Below are 19,610 nucleotides of genomic sequence, written 5' to 3'. Positions count from 1 at the left end.
GATAATTACAAAAGCTTCTCTCCCATCCCCCAGTGCAATTTCTCTCACTTCCACTAGGTGTGGTGCCACCAAGTTCCAGCAGCGCATAAGATGGAGCAGAGGACGGCATTTACTCCTTACAATTCGGAGCATGGCCCCTCCGAGACGGAACAAGTGGAGTGCACTTCTTCTGTCTTGGGTGGATTTTACTTCACCTACGAGGGGAAAAAACAGTGCAGAGTATCTGATAATATAAATTAAAATGTATATCTCTATATATGATGCTTTGTTTCTCAGAATCTTACCTGGCATTGCCAAGGAGTAATCAACGGTGTCTGTAACTGAGTGGAAGAGCTGGGACTGAGAGGCTTTCTTCAGCTGATACAGGAAACCTCCCAATGCCATCAGGTTCAGTTTGTCAACAGCATCTTCAAATAGCCTTCAGGCAAAGAGGCAGAATATTCACTTACCCTGACCAAATCATGAAGCAATTAGCTATTCGATGTGCAACCATTAGGCATATAATAGAAATGAACCAAAGAAGTGGTCAAGTAAACAGACACAAGTACCTGGGAGAAGTAATACCTTTCCCTGCTTACTAGTGCATGTCAGAAGTGCGGCTGGATATATTTAATGATATTTACATTTTTCTGATATTGTCAGCATTACAGCTGAATGTGACTACTGTCAAATTTGGGATATTCACAGTAACACATCCATCGAGGTTTCTTGAAGAAACATGAACCCGTAGCAATTGTCAAATGTACTGTCAATACCTGTCAGCCTGGGTAGAGAGTGTGAGAATAGCCTTGGCAGCACCACTTCCACTCATCAGGCTGCCTCCACGAAAATCAAAAGCTCTTCCCTTGCTGCCTTCTTTGATGAGCTCCTGAATGGAAACTGGCTGGATGACAGGATTATTCCTCAGCATTGACTCTTGCTCCACAGTCAGTTCCTGGACTGAGTCTGTACACTGAACTTCTCCCTGCAGCCCTGATGTGGCCTGTTGAACCTGGGTAATAGTTACAGGTGGCTGAGATGTCCCGTCACTGAAATGAGCATGTTCCAGGGTGCTAATGTACTCACAAACCCTGAAAAAAAGGACAGGAAACCGTGAAGTGGATAGTGGTTTATTCACTGCACAGAAAATTTATTCTTTAAAGATGATCTACAGTAGTCTTCAGGCTGCTGAAACAAAAGTTCTTTTTTAAGCAAGGTGTCACTGTGGTAGCTAATCCAAATGCAAACATTAAACACAGAAATTAAGAGATGATCACTGCAAATAAAAAGTAAAAGGATCTCTCCCGCTCTCCCTCCCCCCGCCAACTGCTATGGCCAGCAAAACTTCATGGATCATCCACTACTAGTTACATCAGCTTTTGAGAGATGCTTGTACTCATTGTTAGCTTACACATGATATTTCTGCCATTCTACAATCACAAAAGCTTTTAGCTGGTGAAATTGTAATGTGTTTGAAATGTTTTTAATAGTCAATAACTTCTCAAGAAGAGTTTAAGTTCATTAAAAGGTTTCACAAAAAAAGACTTCTAAAATTGAAAAAATGCAGAAAATATGCTTTTGAATAGTATTACATATAATAGAGATATAATAAATAACTATAAGAAAAGGATGATGTTTTCATTTGAAATCTAGTATTGAAAAATACTAGCTTTGCACTGAGTAAAAAAAGCTAATAGTAGTTGAAAAGTAAGTTTAAAAATCAAGAGGCTATTTTTACACATATAATTTTTTAAAAGGCAAAAAAAAATTGACAGAATGCAACAAAACAAGTAATAATACATAAATTCTTGACATGGACCCATGGGTGGGAGGTAGGGGGCAATCAATCTAGTCCATGTGAATTTTGCAAGTGTTCATTCATTTAGTCTGCTCCGTCCCCTTTCACATTAATCTGTGAATTTATGTTTTTAATCACTACAAAAAATCATATTTTAATATATATTTTATCACAAAATTATGTAAATACACATTTTTATCTCAGTGTACACATTTCTACACATAGTATGTTCTGATACATGTATCAGTCTGGAACATGCAAATTAGATCTGTTCGCTTTCAAACATGGACCAAACGAAATTTCCTCCATCTCTAATTGGAGGTACAGAGGCAAGACAAAAGGAAATTTCCTTCTATTTGCGGCCTTCTTCTCTAACTTCTGAGATGTTATAGAAAGACCATGAACATGCTCAGTGCTTATTTATTTATTTATTTATTAGATTTGTTAGACGCCCATCTGGCAGAGGTTAATCTGCCACTCTGGGCAATGTACAACAAAATACAATACAATCCATGTAAAAACAATTCAAAAAGCAAACAGTATAAAATTTAAAAACTGAATAAACCCCCACGGAACTACCCTCTGCCACCCTAACCCCCTTCCCAAGCCTGGTTAAAGAGCCAGGTTTTCAAGGGGAAGGGCAAGTTTTATGGGGGAAGGGCAAGCTATGGGGTATTGAAAATCAGTGCAGATGCTATTGGTGAGATAAAAATATGGGTTGGCCAGGAGAAAAACCTCAAAAACAGTCATGTGACAGGTGCACTGTGGCGACTGCAGAGCTCTTCCGTTCAGGAAGTCGCATATCAGAACTCACATGGTATAAGGGAAGGGGGGAAAAGAGGAGGGATTGCTTTGGGGTTATATAGTATTTTTTTAATGCTCCTGCTATATATAAATAATAGACATAATGATACAAGGGTAATTCTTTGGGCAACTATGGCCTGGTTCACACATCATACTAAGCCAAACCATGGCTTAGTGCACACGTGCAGGCTCAGAAAAAGGAGATTGTTCCTATCCAGTTGTTCTGCTTGCTTGGCTTAGCATGTCATCTAAACCTAAGCTCAAGCTGTAAGGAAAGTTTGTCCTATGGCTTACAGTTCATGGTTTGTCTGGGAGAACTAAACTATAAGTCCTAAGCCCATAGTTTAGCTCACTACAGAGCAGCAGCAGAATGACCAGGGAGAAGAAAAGTGGCTGTGATCTCCTCTCTGGAAGACTACACGCTCGCGCATGTGCACCATGGCATAGTTTGGCTTAATGCAATGTGCAAATCAGACCTGTATGCAGTAAAATGTCACACATGTACTGAGCCATTGCCTAACACTTAGTAGCCCATAGATTGGGAGAGAATTCTCTATAAAAAGGAAAAACATGTGACTAATTTTTTTTAGTAGTCATTTTATTTGTTTAGCAATATGCCATTACAAACATAGATAATTCAAAGTTTATTTATTTATTTTATTTATTTATTACATTTATATACCGCCCCATAGCTGAAGCCAGCACAAATAAGGAAACATGTATTGAGATATAATTTTCCTTGTCCAATAGCAAAAACCACACAAAATCACTTGGTGTAACAAAATTTTTCTTACCACAAAACTCAGAGAGATATTTCTCATGAGGATCTTTGTATACAGAACACTGGGTAATATAATGAACAACATTCTCTATAGCTGTTTTACAAAACACACAAAAATTGTGTTCTAAGGGAAGTTTCTTACAGCAACCATTGAGAAAGGCAGAAGGCATGAAATTAAACCTTAGCTCAGTAAAGGCGATTCTGCGTGGAGCTAAAGTAATTATCTCCAAATGGTTGGCTTTCTGGTGGTCTGTTTTAAAGCATGGGCACAGCCTAGAAAATCTCAAGTAGTTAGCATATCAGTTAAAGAAGCTCTCCCATACACAAACAGCTATAACTGTAATTTAGACAATAACTGAATCTCAGTCAGCGCACGATCAAATTTTCTGGCAAGTGTATGTAAAACAGCAACTCGCTTTTGAGCATTTAATGTTTTGTTTTCTTTTTGCAGTACAAGCTCACTGTTTGGTTGCTTCTGTGGAGTTAGAAAAGTCCTCTAGAGGCCAAGGGTAGCAAACTAGGCATGTTGAAATCAATAAAAAATGTAAATGTACTGCCTTCAAGTTGATTCCAACTTATGGCGACCCTATGAACAGGATATTCGTGGTAAGCAGTTTTCAGAGGTGGTTTACCATTGCCTTCCTCTGAGCCTGAGAGGCAGTCACCCAGTGAGCTTCATGGCTGTGTGGGGATTTGAACCCTGGTTTCCCAGGTCGTAGTCCAACACCTTAACCACTACAACCACTACACTACATTTCAAAGAAATGGTGTGTCTGAGTATAGCCTAAACTGTCTCAAACTGGGGGATGAACATACAGTTTCAAATTCCATACCTAAATACGTGCAGCCAGCAGTCTTGATTATGGCTTCCCATCTCCAATCCCACATGAAGAATGGCATCCATGCACAAAACGTGGGCTGTGTGGAGGCAGACCCCTTGCACTTTCCCCATCTGCTCCAGTTTTTGCTCCACTTTCTGTTTCACTGTGCCATTATAAATATAAAAGTTAGAAGGAAATCATGACTTGTTATGTCAAAACAACCAAGGCAGGGGTTTACCATAAACAAGTTTTTTAAAAAACATATTTTAACCTTCTTGCACAATTTACACACAGGCCCTAAGTTTTTTCCACACCTTGGCTAGCTGCATTTACTGAATGCGTGGAGAAGGAGGGAGGATCACGCTCGCTGGACCTGTGCAGAACCTGCATCTGATCAGTGGAAAGCATGAAAGGGTTTGTATACAGGCAGGCTCTTCCATGGGACTGGGAGCTCTAATTGGATAGGTTTTTAGTGTGCATGGATGAGTCTATACACATGGAACTAGGTATGCTTAGTTTCATGTGCATGCACACGCACAGAAAGCCTCTTTTGCATCTTCTGATGAATGCTAAGAGGCATAGGCCGCTACTAGCTACAGCACATCTCCTTAGTTTATTTAAATGTTCTTGACTGCAATGCTATGCAAATTCATTGTTAGCAATGCTACTTATCCCCAGATAAGTGCATGTACTGTAAGACTGCAGTCCTTGTTTTTACCCAATGGGATTCTCCCCCGTAGGGTATAGTTGTCTGAGGTCTGAGGGGGGTGTTTTAGACCCCTTACTTTTTTGGGAGCAGGGTTCCTATGCCTCCAGCATCCTAAGAGCCAATCAGCATGAAAGGGGAGTGTATTAAGCACTGAGAGGAACCTTCCAACATGCTTCCTTGTCCTTTCCTGCTGTTTGAAGCCGATCAGAATGAAAGGAAGAGTCTTCTCAGTAGTTAACATACTTCCCTTTCATGATGATTGGCTCCTAGGGATGTCCGTCGTGGTGGTAGGGATGTCTGTTGTTGTGGGAGAAGGCAGGTGCAGAAAGGACTAAGGAGTGTGGAGATGACGATGGAGAGCAATCAACTGAGTAAGGGGGCATGGCTGAGAAGGGGCATGGTATGACTATCATGAAGCGACCCTGCATTTCTGGATTTGCCATGACACTACTGCTTCCCTGCCACCCCCTCCACTGCCCACCGCTTTCAGAACCTTGTAGGCTCTAGCTCTCTGCAGGGAGACAGCCATTTCTGATCTTTACAGAAGACCCAAAGAGAGCAAACCCTATTATAGGCAGGCCCAAACAGCTAAATTTTACAAGGCTTCCAAGTGCTCCTAATACCGACACAACAAGGTAGAATGACCAGCATGGGGCCCATGTCATTGCTAAGTAATGATAACCAGTGGATCCCCTGATGAGTTGTACCTTGAGCGATGGCATCGTTGGGTTCTTGGGCCTCCCTTTCCTCTTTCTCCTCCTGAACACATGAAGCAGCAGCCATCTGAGCAAGGGCAGATGCACAATTAGCAGCAACCCCTGCAACAAAAACAAGACTAAGGAATTTTCATGCCTCCCGCTAGCTATCTACTAGCTGAAGTTTTGATAATACGAAGAGGAAGGTGAAGATACTTGTGTTTTTCAAACTTCCTTGCAAGGATGATGTCTATCTGCCAAAGTTCACATAAAAATGGGACCTATGATGCTGAATGCATTATACCTAAAGCACAGCTAAGCTGGGCTGCCTTCCTCAGTCCGTCCAGACTCATGCAGATGGCATCCTTCTCTTTCTGGTTCTGCTCCTTGACTCCTTCAGCTCCTAGAATGAATGCTAATCCTTTGGAGCTTCCTGCCATGCGTCCAGTCAGAGGTGTAGATAAGGTATCTGTCAAATTCTTCCAGCAGCCAATTAATAGGTATCGAGCAAAAGCGACACCTGAAGCAACAGAAAGGTGAAACAGATGGAGTCTTGGGAAATACAAGCATTACACAAGGCCAAAGCAGATATAACACTAAGAGCATCATTAGGAACCATGTAAGATTTGTTCATTCTTAATTAACAGGAGGTACAGAGGCACGTGATTTTCATCAAGACCACAGAGTGTTGGGAGAAAAGTTTAAAATCTATACCTCCTAGCACTATCAGCCCCCAGGAAAAAAAGCTATTATTTGCAGTGTTGAGGAGGGTTTTTTGTACTGGATGCAAGCTGGAAAGGATTAATCTCCCCTCCCTGTGTGCTGCAATCCTAATAAAAATTGCCCACTCCGCACCTGTTATTAATTCAGAAAAAAAAATCCTGATGTGGTCCTAATGATGAGTTTAGTTTGGCATCTTCTGTTGTGAATTAAGTATCAGTTCGGGTTCAACTGAACATGCTGTTGCAAAGAGTTTTTTTTTTCCTGGATTAGTTATCCTGTTAGAAACTTTCCAGTTCAGGAAATGTTGACCTAGGCAGGTGCTAGGAATCCATTTTTATTGAATATAAGACATAGATTCCAAGAATCAACAGTAAAAGGAAACCATTGGGGCATAGCAGTACAAAAAGATAAAAGCTGTCTTTTCAAACCCAGGCAGCACCTGTGCTTTGGAAATCCCTGCCCACTGACATTAGGCAGGCACCCTCACTATCTAACAAAAACTATCCATAAGCTATAAGTATTCTATCTAAGAAAAAAACTAAACAAAAAATCAACATGAAAATACAACAGTTAAGAGAAAAACAACGTCCAAAGTATCACAAATATATACGAAATTTGGGTCATGGTGCACTCTCTGCAGATCCTCTACCTGCCATAACTGCATCATCCGGCTTTCGGGTTTGGCTGAGAGGAGACTGCGAGGACGCAGAAGCCATTAGCTGCCCACCTATTGTACTGCTTCCCAAACCATCAATGTCTGCAAATAAAAACAACAAAAAGAGGAAGTTTACTATGGGGTTAGAACAAAAAAATGGGGAAATTCCTTAATTAACTCCCTCAAGTGACTTGCATCTGTATGTGTGAAATGCCTCCACTTGTATGAGATTTATGCAACAGGGCTGCCCAGTTGACAGCTGATGGGAAGTAATTTTCAGTGAGTCCTCTTGCCCCCTGCAGTGCCCTCCCACACGCTAAATCTTCTCCAGAAAACTGAGGGGACTCCCCTCAGCAGATTTAAGGGAGTCCATGGCGGTTATGGTGAATGAAATTATTTCTCTCCCTATTCCACTGAGGGAAGACTTACTGTCAGCTGACCCATTTTATATGTGAGGTAAGAAAGCTCTAGCTGTGGTATTTGATCTGTACAATGATGGCCATTCATTCCACACGCATAAGTTGTCACTTCCTGTTGTAAGTGATGGAGATGCCTCTTAAGTCTGACTGAACCACTAAAACAAAGCATCTTTAAAATCTAAGTTATTAGTCATGAAAGGTAAATCAAGATTGAGGAACCTTTTTGGCCAGGTATGCCAGATCCATATCAGTCCCCACCCCCATGGGCCCACTCACCTGTCAAACACCTGATGTCATTACAATATCCAATGACTGACAGGTGGGTTATCCCGCCCACCTGTCAGAATCCCTTGTGCAGCTCTTTCCAAGCGCATGACAGCTATCTGGTTATGGGGTACTTGGGAACTGCAGCGCAAAGGGCTTTGTCAGCCCCATGCTCGGCATTTCCCAAGTGCTAAGGATAGGGCTGGCAAAGCTGCTTTCTGCTTTGTTCAGCTGTGCAGTCAATCCAACAGGCTTGAAGCCACTAATCCAGCAGGTGAGTTCAATCCTACTTTCTGAAGGATCAACTGCTCAGTCAAGATCTCCATGGGAAATCGGTCACACAGTTGATCCAGCAGCCTTGAAGTCACTGCCTATCAGCTGATGGGTGGTGAGTTCAATCCTGCTTTCTACAGGGATCAGCTGCATGATCGAGGTGACCACGGCCGATCCAGCCATGTCTTTATCTGCCCTGCATCTGGCATTAGGTATGGGGGAGATGGTTGCAGTTTGGGGAGAACAGCCTTGTGAGCCAAATGAGACTGGTGCTGGGCCTAATCTGGCCTGTGAGCTGGAGGTTCTCCACTCCTTGTATAAATTAAAGCTAATTTGTGCTGACACATTGATTCAAATAGAGTGGAATATGAAAACATATGCATTCAGGTGGAGAAAAATCCTTTCTGTCTAAGTATCAGTAGATTTTTCTGAAACAACTTCAGTTTGCTATTAGTGAAGTTTAGAAGGGTGTGAGACAGACAGTATGATGTGAAATTTAATAATATTTGACTGTGTAGCAAGTACTGGTAATGGGAAAAGAGCAATTGATATAGAAAGCTGCCTGGGAACATCTCAGTTTTAACAGTTGTGGTAGCTTTTTAAAGGCGACAGTCTCATCCTAGGACATAATTTGTTCATTCTGTCCATATATTAATAATCTGATTTCATAAAAATACACTGAAAATTTGAGAGAGCTTCTTTGTCCATAAAACAGCACACTTTTTCACTGAAGGGAAACACCCTTGGTCTAAGTGTGTAACAAGGGGAGGTTTCTGCAAAACCCACAACTCAATTTTACCTCATATTTGTCAGCATAAGGAAAACAAGTCTAGAGAATGGTGAATTTGTTTGTCTGTTTAACAGAATTATATTCCCTTCAATACATTATGTTTTCCAGATGGCTAACAAGAACCAGCAAAAACAATACACAAACAATGCAACAGAATAAAAACAGAAGTACAAGCAACATAAAAATATACACAATTGTAAAATGAATGAGGCAAAAAGATTAAAAGGCCCGGGAAAGTAAAAGTTCATCTGGCACCTAAAATGTGAAAGTAATTAAGAATTAATGATCAGATCTTAGAGACAAAGAGCCACCACCCAAGAAGGTCCTCCTCCTGAGAGAGTAGAGGCACCCTGAATAAAACCTCAGAAGATGACCTCAGCTCACAAATGGCATAAGTGTAATGTGGACCCAGAAATTACAGACATTCTGTAAGATTAAACACAGTGCATGACTAATCATAGTCTTGCTCCCAGGGGACTGTCTGCTCATAGCAATTAAGCCCTAGAACACTGTATCTAGAAAAGGGATAGGTGCCCTCTAGATGCTGTTGGGACTACAACTCCCATCATTCCTGACCACTGGCCACGCTGGCTGGGGCTGTTGGGAGCAGAGAGTCCAACAATTTCTAGAGGGCACACTATTGGCTGCCCTTGATTTAAAACCTCATTATGGCTGCCCATTAGCTACCAAGCCAAGTTCAAGGTTCTAGTTCTAGTATACAAAGCCCTATGCCGCTTTGGACTAGGATACCTGAAAGATCATCTTACTCCTTATATAGCAAGTCAATCACTACGCTTTGCAGGTGAGGGCCTCCTGCAGACATCATCAAATCAGATTCGTTCTACACAACATAGGAAGCAGACCTTTAGTGCTGTGGCACCTACCCTTTGGAATTCCCTCCCCTTAAATATTAGACAGACCCTATCTCTGTTATCTTTTCGGTACCTACTGAAGACCTTCCTCTTTCAACAAGCCTTTTAAGTAGAGAGCAGTCTGCATCTGTGTTGGAATTGTTTTTTAAGATGTTTTAAAGTGCTTTTAGTGTTTTGGTTTGCTTCCTCTGGGAGGAAGGGTGGGATATAAATATTACTACTGCTGCTGCTGCTGCTACTACGCAACTTACATGATTTTGCTCATATCAGTCGATTTCCCCATGATATTAATTTCTAATATTTTGGACACTGGTCCAATGCATTTAACCAGTGATGTGTATTTATTTCTATATTGTCCTGGTATTCAAACGGTATTATACTATCATGGTACTGACCAGTCAGCATGGTGATGAGTGGGAGGCTGTGCTCTTCAGGACTTCCCCAGTATCCTGCCTCGCCAAGAAGATTTCTCTCCAGTACTTGATGGTAAATCTCTTCAACCCAAGCCTGAGAAAATACCATCAACACTCCACTGGATTGGACCTGCTTCATAAACTCCTTCTGCAGAACAGAACAGCACAGTTCAGCTTGCACAGCATTGCTGGGCATGTTGCTTTTCCTCAGAGATCTCTAAAAATACAGACATGATCAGAAGCATAAAACTGAGGTGAAAAGCATAGGTAAAATTATTCATCTATTTGTGCACATAATATCAACATCTCTCTCTCTCTCTCTCTCTCTCTGATGCAGTTGAGACATAACAGCAATTCATGATGCTACCTATATGAGCAACCATGAGCCTCAGGCTCACATGCTTTGCTTCTCTCCTTAGCATACAGTACATGCCATAGTATGTTTGAGTATGTTGGTTAGATGTGTTTGAGTGATGTGAGTGTGTTGATCATGTAAGGGTGTGCTTGAATGAACTGAATGATATGTAGTTCCAGGTGTAGTTAGATTAACTTGTGTTTATTGTTATATAGGAGGCTGGGAATGTAATTGCTTCATTTAATGGTATGATTTGTTGATGGTGGTTGGGAAGTATGTTTCTTTTGCTTAATTGTCTATTATGTTATTTTAAAAGGTTGAATTTATACCTTTTACTTAATTTTTACTTGTAATTTTAGTTTCTGGTGTCTAGAGGATATTCTGTTTAATATTTATATTCTGTTTAATATTAATATTTATTATTAATTTTCCTTGTATTTTTGCTGCTGAATTTTATGTGTAAAGTTTATGTTGATACTAAAGATAGAGATAGAGAGGACACTCCAGTTGTTAACTGTATTTTATAGAATGCAGAAGTCCCTGGTATTTTTTGTATTTTCTGTTTATTTAAGATGTTTTAACTTATGTTTTCTTTAAATATTAACAGTACAGAAATTGTTCCAACGAATATATAAATAAGTAAAGCTTTCTTAACTTGCTTTTGGTTCTTAACAACCTACAGGTCACAATTTTGTCCAAACTCAATAAACTATGTTTGTGCAAACTGGAGAATGATGAGGTATAAGCAGTATCTCTCTCCCTACAAAGTTAGTAAAATAATCAGAGTGCAATACTCCACTTGAGTCAGGCTGAAAACATTTGCATAAACTTTCATTTTTCTTCTCAAAACATTTTTTAGAATGCCTTTTGAAAAATCTTGCCCTCTGTTTTCTTTTAAGTCCCCATCCATCAAACCCATGAAAGATACACAAACAGATTTCGGACCCAGTAGCTCTGATTTAAACCCATGCATCAACCTGGATTAAGTCTGAGCACTGAGCTGTGGATTAACAGACTATAAGAATTCAGGATGGTTCCAAATGTGTGGTGTTCCTCACAATTAAGGACACTTCCCGACAGAAGTAGTACTGCAGGTTTTTTTGCATTCTATACCCACTCACCATTAATGCAGGGGATTGGGCAGGCTTTTTTCGGTAGTAATCTGTATTGGACAGCTTCAGGTTAAGCAGGAGAGTGTAGTGAGAGACCATATACAGACTATCTGCATTCATCAAACTCTGGAAGCTAAAGCTGGTGTTTCCTTCAAATCCCGGAGCATGCATCATACCTAACAAAAAGGTAGAGACATAACAAGTGCTGTGTATGAGAAATCTAGTTGTAGTGGTTCAATGGCAGATAACTATTGAACTATAACCCACATTTCAGTAACTTGCAAGTCCCTTGCACAGTCCCATCTGATACTGCTGTGTTTCGATGGAAACATATGCCACTATCAGCAATGAGCTAAAAGGTCTGGTGTAGTAAACAAAGTGCTGGATTTGGTTCGGATAAGACCTGGAGTTCTCTGAATGGATGGTCTTGGCCAATCTTATCACTAACCTACCTTACATGGCATAACCCCCATGTATGCTGGCCAAGCGCTCTGGAGAAAGGGAAGGAAACCATGTCATAAAGAGAAGTAAAAAATATTTCTATTGAAAGCCCCCCCCCCATCCTAATACAGATGTGATCTCTACAATGATGCCACCAAATTGTATTTGTTTGTACAAAGACACAAGTGAAAAGCAGTACTGTTTTTAATTTTTATGGAGTAAAGAAAATGTTATAAAAGGGCAGGAAAAGGGACCGGCACACCCTGTTGTGTACCATTACATAACACTCCACAGCACTTGATGCTACACTAAGCCAAAATGGATTTTAACACTGATATTCTCGATAAATAAGTTTTCTAGAACATATGGCGGTGGGTGGGGGAAGCTTCCCAAACTTCTGAAGGGCACAATTTTGCACACAACAGCAGTTTACCATATTGGTGGGTACAACTAATTAATAACGTATAGAACAGCTTGCTTCTTATATATGACTATCTAAGCATGAACATTCAGCTTTTGTATGAGTAGTCAAGTGTATTAAAACATTTGGATCTCTAGGTTATGGGATAATTTCCTCTGAAAATAGATTAGCATTCAAGACTCCCCATATACTGTTGAAACACATGTTATGTACATCTATTATAATACAACTTATAAACTTGACATTTAGATAACATGGTGACTGAAACACTGTTAAAACTGTGTTTGTTGAACTAATTCAATAGGCTGATTTTCATGTGTATTCCTCCATTTGACAAACTGCTATGTCAGAATAAAAATTCCACATGGATTTTCTTGGAAAAATCAATGAGAAGAAGCAGATTGTAGTACCTTGTTTGTGGATCTTTCCTAAAAAGTTCAGATTCTGATACAACCTTTTCATATAGATTCCTTTTGTGAAAGAGAAACAGTTATGTTGGAACCAGCCTACAAAGACATGACCTGTGTCAACTCCACAGAATTTATTCATAGGGCTGCAAGTAGATTAGAATGTGGATTCCCTCAACCAAAAGTAAAAACCGTATTTGATGTATCAAAGATTCTTAATCAACAAAGTTCTATTGTGTTCATTTAATTACTGTCTGTGAAGAAAAAGATCTACTCACAAACCTGAACAAAAAGCTGAAGCAAAATTCTGGAGGGCTAAGTCAACTTCTTCTACTTTAGGAAGAGCAATGAGTCGAGGCAGAAGAGTTTCGAGGGACTGGATAAATAATCTGGCACTGTGCTGATCTGCTTCCTGGTTCTTCAGCAGTTTCAAGGAAAGAGCAGCAGTTCGTAAAGATTTGTGCCCTGTACAGTCTCTTGGGGTCTGCTCTTCATCAGCCAATGAGCAATTGTCTGAACCGATATCTGAAACATCTGACCTTCCAGAATCTTTCTCTGCTGCCATAGAATATTGGTCACATGAGTCAAATTCAGTCCTAGAAAGATCTTGGTCATCAACACTAAAATTGCTCTCACTGTACCTGGATCCACAAGAACGTGCCCTGCAATCAACTGAAAGGAAATTAGTTATATCTGGGTAAACAACCATATGGCTCCGTTGAACAACATCTGGCTGGTCAACGGTTTCTGATTCTGGCTCTTTATAATGAATTTCTTTACCCACTTGTCCAGCTGGCGACTGTATAGAATTTTTACAGATTTCAGAATTATCGTCTGGAGTTGTCTGTCCCAGATCACCTTCTAAGGTTGTCTGACCAGTATCTGTTGTGACACTAATACTAATATCAGGACTCTTTTCATTGCCAGTATCCCAGGGGGTGTGCTCTGATGACAGGATACGTCTTTGCCACCTAAAATCAGCATCATTGATCTCCATGGAATCTCTACTTGTCTCGCCCCCATCCTTTAATTCTTCCAAGCGTCGGAGAAGCAGATGGACCTGCTCCTCATCCAGGCCTTTCCCTTGACTTAACTCATCTAGAGTGCCAAGCAGGGCACACACACAGGACACCGAAGCATAGCATGCTTCAATACCACCTTTCACGCAGGCTTCAGTCATCCCATCCAAGATACTACAATAAATAAAAATAAGACACACTTTATCTTTTTTGCTTGAGTGGATAACATCAAAGCATCACTTAATACAAGAAAAGAAGTCCTGTTTCAAAGAGGAGTAAAGATGTACTTTCTGTCTCTTAGATAATGGGCTCATAATGAGCAGGTATTTAATGATTTCCAATTCTGTGTATGTTGGACTTAAACGTGAAGAAGAAGCATGTGGCATTTCAAAAAGCTTTTATGTACTGTCTTGAACAAGTAAATAGTTTCAGGCTGATCTAACTACAGAATGCTTTTTAAATAACTCTGTCTGAAAAAATGGATGGCAAGAGGGTTGGATTTTAAACAGCAAATTTATCTTACTGATATAAGCTCAATCAGTGTCTTCTCACACATCCACCAAGCATGTGCATCAGGGACTCTGAGCTTGATTCACAAGGATGAAACCTAGCCTAGCAAGCTACCACAGATGGTGTGCTCTTCAAACACAGACGGAAGCAAGGGTGTGCACATTGCCTGTGTCTGGCATGCAGTATGAAGCCTCTGGATGGGCCAGACATGGAATAACTATTAGGAGTTCAGCTTTCTGCTTTTACTTGTTCATTACAAGAAGTACTTTCTACCTGCTGTACTTCAGGCTCCATCACTAGACTTATAGTTAAGCTCAAACTCTTAGCTGAAGCAACTGAGTTGGAGAAGCATTAGTTTTACATTTAAGAATAAACCAAAGCTATTCAATGTAAACATATATTTTACTGATGTCTGATTATTTTAATTTATTCTTTGCTTTTTCTGCTGGCCCATTAAAATAATGAGGAAGGGTACACGTATGCTAATTAGAACTATGTAAATTCCACCACACCCAAGAATTTAAAAAGAAAAGGAAAAGGAAAAGTACCTATTTGGATAGACTCTAAGAAATAATCGGAAAGGAGGGAACTTAAAAAATATTAGCGGCCAAAATAAAGAAATGTAGAACATACAGTTTGAGAAGATCGAGATGGGACTTTCTTTTTGAAATTGACCTCTTTCTGGATTCTGGTTCAGTGGAGCAGGGGCCTGCCAAATCACAGAGCCGCTGAGGACTACCAAGCATCTAAACAGAATACAATTCAAATCTGTATGAAAACAAAAACTTCATGCAGATTAAATAAATGCATGATTCTGGAACTACAGCTACTTCTTCAGTTAGCTGATCTGCCAAAGGACACAGTGAGCTAATTATCTCTACTGCAGGATATACCAACCAGTGCATTATGAGGGGTTGGCTTCAGAAAACACATTTAACCTGTGTCAGGTTGCCTGCACCGGCCACCTATAAGCTACAAAGCAGCCTTGGCCCAGCCTATCTGAAGGATGCCTACACCCAAAATGATCTTCCACTCCTTGACCTCTGTTTGGGGATAGCCCTGCATTATCATTTCTTCACATGTTGTAAAATCGAGGAACAGGGAGGAGAGGGGCAGTCACTCGGGCAGAAGGCTTTCTCACTGGTGGCACCAGAGCTTTGAAGCAAATTGCTCAGGGAGTCTCCCTCCCCCCTCCCGCTATTAATGTGCTGCAATTTAAACAAATAAACAGACAAAACAGCTCTTTCCAGTTAGTTCACCTCTTTCATGATCTTGATAGCTTCTACTCTGTGCTGAGGCGGGGGATACAGCAGCATACGGTGGTAAAGAGACTGCAGTACCGGCTTCATGGACTCCACCGACCCAACCAATCGAACTAGCTCTGCAGCAATGTAATAGATTGTCCGGGCAACGGGACTACTAAGGGCAGGAGCGGTGGAAGAGCAACCTGACCCTCGACCATGATCAGAGACCCCCGAGGAAGGAGAATCAGCCTCATGGCCAGTGTTGCTGTGTGCAGAGGTGATTGTTTTGTCATGGACTGGATTTCCCAAGATTACTATGAGGGCTGGGCACAGCTGCTTCCTGCAAAAGAAATGGCGGCGGCGGGGGGGGGAACAGACAAATAGGTAGCAAAGAGGATGGAATCAATACGCGACTCTGAAACGGGGGAACATATTTCAGTTACATGAATAAATGAGGCAGTTGGGAAGTACTCAGTATCCATAAAGAGCCTACAGAAATGAAAGAACCACCACCATGGAAGAATTTTTGAAGTTAATTTTGACGCTATCAAGATTCAGGAGTTGCCAATATGGGGCCCTCCAGATACTGTTGGACTAGAACTCTTATCATTCCAGACTATTGGCAGTGCTGGCTGAGGCCAATGGGAGTCTGAGTTGAACAGCATCTGGAGGGCAGCACATTGGGCCGGTTTGCATGACATGGTGCACCAAACTGTAAGTTGCCAGGAATGTGCAAATGTGTGACCTTCCAGAGAGGAGCTAGCAGCCCTTGTCTCCTGCCTGGTCCTTTTTGCTCCCATGCTGTGCTGTGCTAAGCCAAGATTTGGCTTATTGTGTTATCCAAACTGGGACGAGGTTAAGCTCTCTCCTTGCTAATCATGCGCTACAGCCAAACCTTGGCTTAGCTCAGCATGGCACAGCAGTAATAAGGAGCAAATCATAATTTGGCTTACTGTGTCATGAGAACCAGGGTATTGGCTATCCTTGTTCTATATTCTAGACACTATTTTAATTTAAAGGCAGGATTATGAGCATCTGCTGAATGAAAGAGCACACCTACTCCCTGAGATCGGTCCCTGTGAATGCACAGACTATTATTGGAAAGGCTTGAAAGCCTTATTCCTCACACAAGGAACCTCATCATCTAACATTTCCAGACTAAGATCTTCAGTTTAGGACTGTTGTTCATTTTATTTTACTGAAATACATATATTACAATATGATGAAATGAATGATACACGCAAACTTGAATAAGAAAGCATGAAACAAATAGGAATAGTCATTCCTCAAAAGACAATGGCTAGCTTGGGGAGTTTTTTCATTCACATGGTTATCCAGAGGACTTGCATCAAGACCTTGCTCTTTGATGGAGGCAGCCACTATGCTTTCATGGACTGGGGCTGATCAGGGAAGAAATGTCCTCAGTCAAGAAAAAATTGGGAGAAATTCCCTTCCATCCTTCCAGCTGGACCTCTGTGACAGAGTGCTCTGGAAGTTACTTTGCCTTGAGGCAATCCCCATGTCATTTCCCAAGCCCTGTTTGGGGGTTCAGTCTGCTCACATGCAATCAAGAGGCAAGAAGTAAGGATGCACTGCAGAGCCCCACCCTCTCTGCACAGGGAGGCTCTTCTACTTGTGGAGGCTTCCTGTGTGGTTTACAACCCTACATGATTTACAACACTGATTGGGCACAAACTATTTCATATTTGCTCAAATATGGTTAAGGCCATTTCTGTAAGACTGAAATTCCAACTTGTTCTCTAAGTAAGTGATTTCTCCTTAATTGGGAATAGTCCCAGTTAACTCAGTTGAACTCAACTGGGCTTAATTCTAAGTAGACTTGAATGGGATTGCACTCCAAAGGGTTCTAAGTAGATCTACTTACCATATGAGGTCAGTGAATCCTTTATGGTGGTGCATAGTAGGAGAGGAACTATTCAGCATTGAGAGAATGCATTCCAGGAAGAGAAGCTGCAACTGCTGATTCTCACTGACAAATGGAAGCACAATGTGTAATTTTATTGTAAATTTCAAACAGATACAACAATATAATAAAAAGCGAATACTTTCTCTTCCCATTTCACAGGAAAATATAAAACCAAAGTTCTTTGCAAATAAAATGAAAGCAATTGGAGCAATTGTCTAGAATTAAATTAACCTGACAAGAAAGAGGAATTTCTTGTAAAAATGAAAGCAGCTCTTCAAACCTCAGGAGAGACATTTCATAGCACACTCATACATAGCACAACACACAGCACACTCATACTGGGAAGAGCCATGGCACAGTGGAAGAACATCTGCTTTGTACTGTATGCAGAAGGCCTCAGATTCAATCCCTGGCATCTCCAGGTAGGACTGGGAGAGACCTTTTCTGAAATCCTGGAGAGCAGCTGCCAGTCAATGTAGATAATACTGACCAAGATGGTCCAATGATCTGAGTCAGAGGAAGGCAGCTTCCTATGTTTCTAATCTGAATCATGTCAGGTGATGAACCTTTTACTTCATTAACAAGAACATGTTACTGCCATTGATCTCAGTGGGACAGAATGAAGCATTTGCTTAACTTTCTCCCATTAAACAATCAATGGGACCTAAACATGCTTAAGGCCCTGGAAGTTATTTTAGTCATGTGTTAGCTGATAGCCTTGGATGGGGATACACATTGCCATGCTCCTTAAAAGATTCAGCTATTTGATTGATTGATTGATTGATTGTATTTGTATACCGCCCCATCGCCGAAGCTCTCTGGGCGGTTTACAGCAACTAAAAACATCAAAAACAAATATACAAATTTAAAACACATCTTTTAAAAACAATTTAAAACACAATTTAAAAAATTCAAAACAATAGCCAGTTTAATGAGTACCACATGAGCATTGTGATACACATTGAGACGGCCTCCCGCTGTACATCTGCCTCTACATCAGCAGTGTGTGCAGAAGGCTGCCTCTGTACATAGAACTTCTGCAGTGCAGTTAGGCAGCTTTTTCAAGGTCATGTGATGATACAGGTTTACATGCTAAAAACAAACGCGGCCTTCCCCCAGGTTCAAATGCTCCCTCCTCCTCTCTTCTCTTCCAGTATAGCCATGAGGAGATCTCAATTTAGCATGTCATTTGAACCCTAAAGGGTGGTTAATTTTAACTACGCTTATTTGTGGCTGGAAGTTGGCTTCTTTCCACTAACCACAGTTAACCCTAACCACAATTTGTCTGGGTTTGGATAACACGGCAATCAGCACCAGAGGAGAATGAAGAGGTACAAGCCTAGGGAGAGGCTTTAGCATTATATATGAACCAATCCTACGACTCTTCCTTCTGATTGCAAGCTTCACTTCATTCACAAGAATGCCTAGTATTAATAATGGGGTGTAAAAAATATAATCTGGTTTAAAGCTGAGATCAAGTAAACAGTTAATATAATTAGTTCTTGTTTCACTGCCTTGAGAATTGCTCAGGGTGAGTTTCTCTGAGCAGCTTCTTAAACGGTAATGCCACAGTTGTTGGAATGAGGAAAGACTTCATTTTCTCTTTAAAGATGTCATTTGAGTACCGTATATTCCGGCGTATAAGACGACTTTTTAACCCAGGAAAAGTCGGGGGTCGTCTTATATGCCGGGTGCTGAAAAAGAGCGGGAAAATTAAGTAAAAAAAAAAGCTGCAGCAGGAGTGGAAGCAGTCGCAGCCGCCGTCCAGAGAGACCGTCGCTGCGAGGAAGGCAACGCAGGGAGGCTCAAGAAGTTACGGCAGAGCCTGAGATGAAATTGACTCAAAACGGAGTTACTGCTGTGAGGAGGGAAGCCTCCGCAGAGCCTGAGATGAAATTGACTAGAAACGGCGTTACTGCCTTGAGGAGGGAAGCCTCGGCAGCCTCGGCAGAGCCTGAGACGAATTGACTCGAAACGGCCAGATACAGGAGGGAGAAGCCACAAAAGGCTCCTGGGGAGAACTTGGGCAAACTCTATATTTTAACTGGAAAAGTTGGGGGTTGTCTTATACGCCCAGTCGTCTTATATGCCGTCTTATACGGTACTTCCTTAATTAGGCTTGGCAACATAATTATATGCATCTATATCCGCTATGCTTTATTATTGAAAGGAACTGAA

At 41.1% G+C, this 19,610-nt stretch overlaps 1 protein-coding gene across 5 annotated transcripts in view; it reads right to left on the bottom strand.

Annotated features, from left to right (window-relative positions):
• The window catches only part of ARFGEF3 (ARFGEF family member 3), a 90,963-nt gene that overhangs the window by 25,554 nt on the left and 45,799 nt on the right, over positions 1 to 19,610 (bottom strand). For 4 of the 5 annotated variants that reach the window (XM_061623967.1, XM_061623968.1, XM_061623971.1 and 1 more), the window contains 13 exons: positions 17,391 to 17,495; positions 15,521 to 15,845; positions 14,895 to 15,007; positions 13,015 to 13,925; positions 11,473 to 11,639; positions 9,979 to 10,213; positions 6,960 to 7,067; positions 5,892 to 6,107; positions 5,600 to 5,710; positions 4,196 to 4,346; positions 756 to 1,070; positions 285 to 418; positions 49 to 194 (listed from right to left, as the gene is read on the bottom strand). In XM_061623967.1, the coding sequence (XP_061479951.1) occupies positions 49 to 194; positions 285 to 418; positions 756 to 1,070; positions 4,196 to 4,346; positions 5,600 to 5,710; positions 5,892 to 6,107; positions 6,960 to 7,067; positions 9,979 to 10,213; positions 11,473 to 11,639; positions 13,015 to 13,925; positions 14,895 to 15,007; positions 15,521 to 15,845; positions 17,391 to 17,495 (3,037 nt within the window). The remainder of the gene's footprint in view (positions 1 to 48; positions 195 to 284; positions 419 to 755; positions 1,071 to 4,195; positions 4,347 to 5,599; positions 5,711 to 5,891; positions 6,108 to 6,959; positions 7,068 to 9,978; positions 10,214 to 11,472; positions 11,640 to 13,014; positions 13,926 to 14,894; positions 15,008 to 15,520; positions 15,846 to 17,390; positions 17,496 to 19,610) is intronic. The other variant, XM_061623970.1, reaches the window with a different exon arrangement.

This window comes from Rhineura floridana, chromosome 4 (genome assembly GCF_030035675.1).
Source record: "Rhineura floridana isolate rRhiFlo1 chromosome 4, rRhiFlo1.hap2, whole genome shotgun sequence".
NCBI lineage: Eukaryota > Metazoa > Chordata > Lepidosauria > Squamata > Rhineuridae > Rhineura > Rhineura floridana.
Note: the sequence above shows the minus strand (reverse complement) of the source record. Positions and strands in the feature narration are given on the sequence as shown.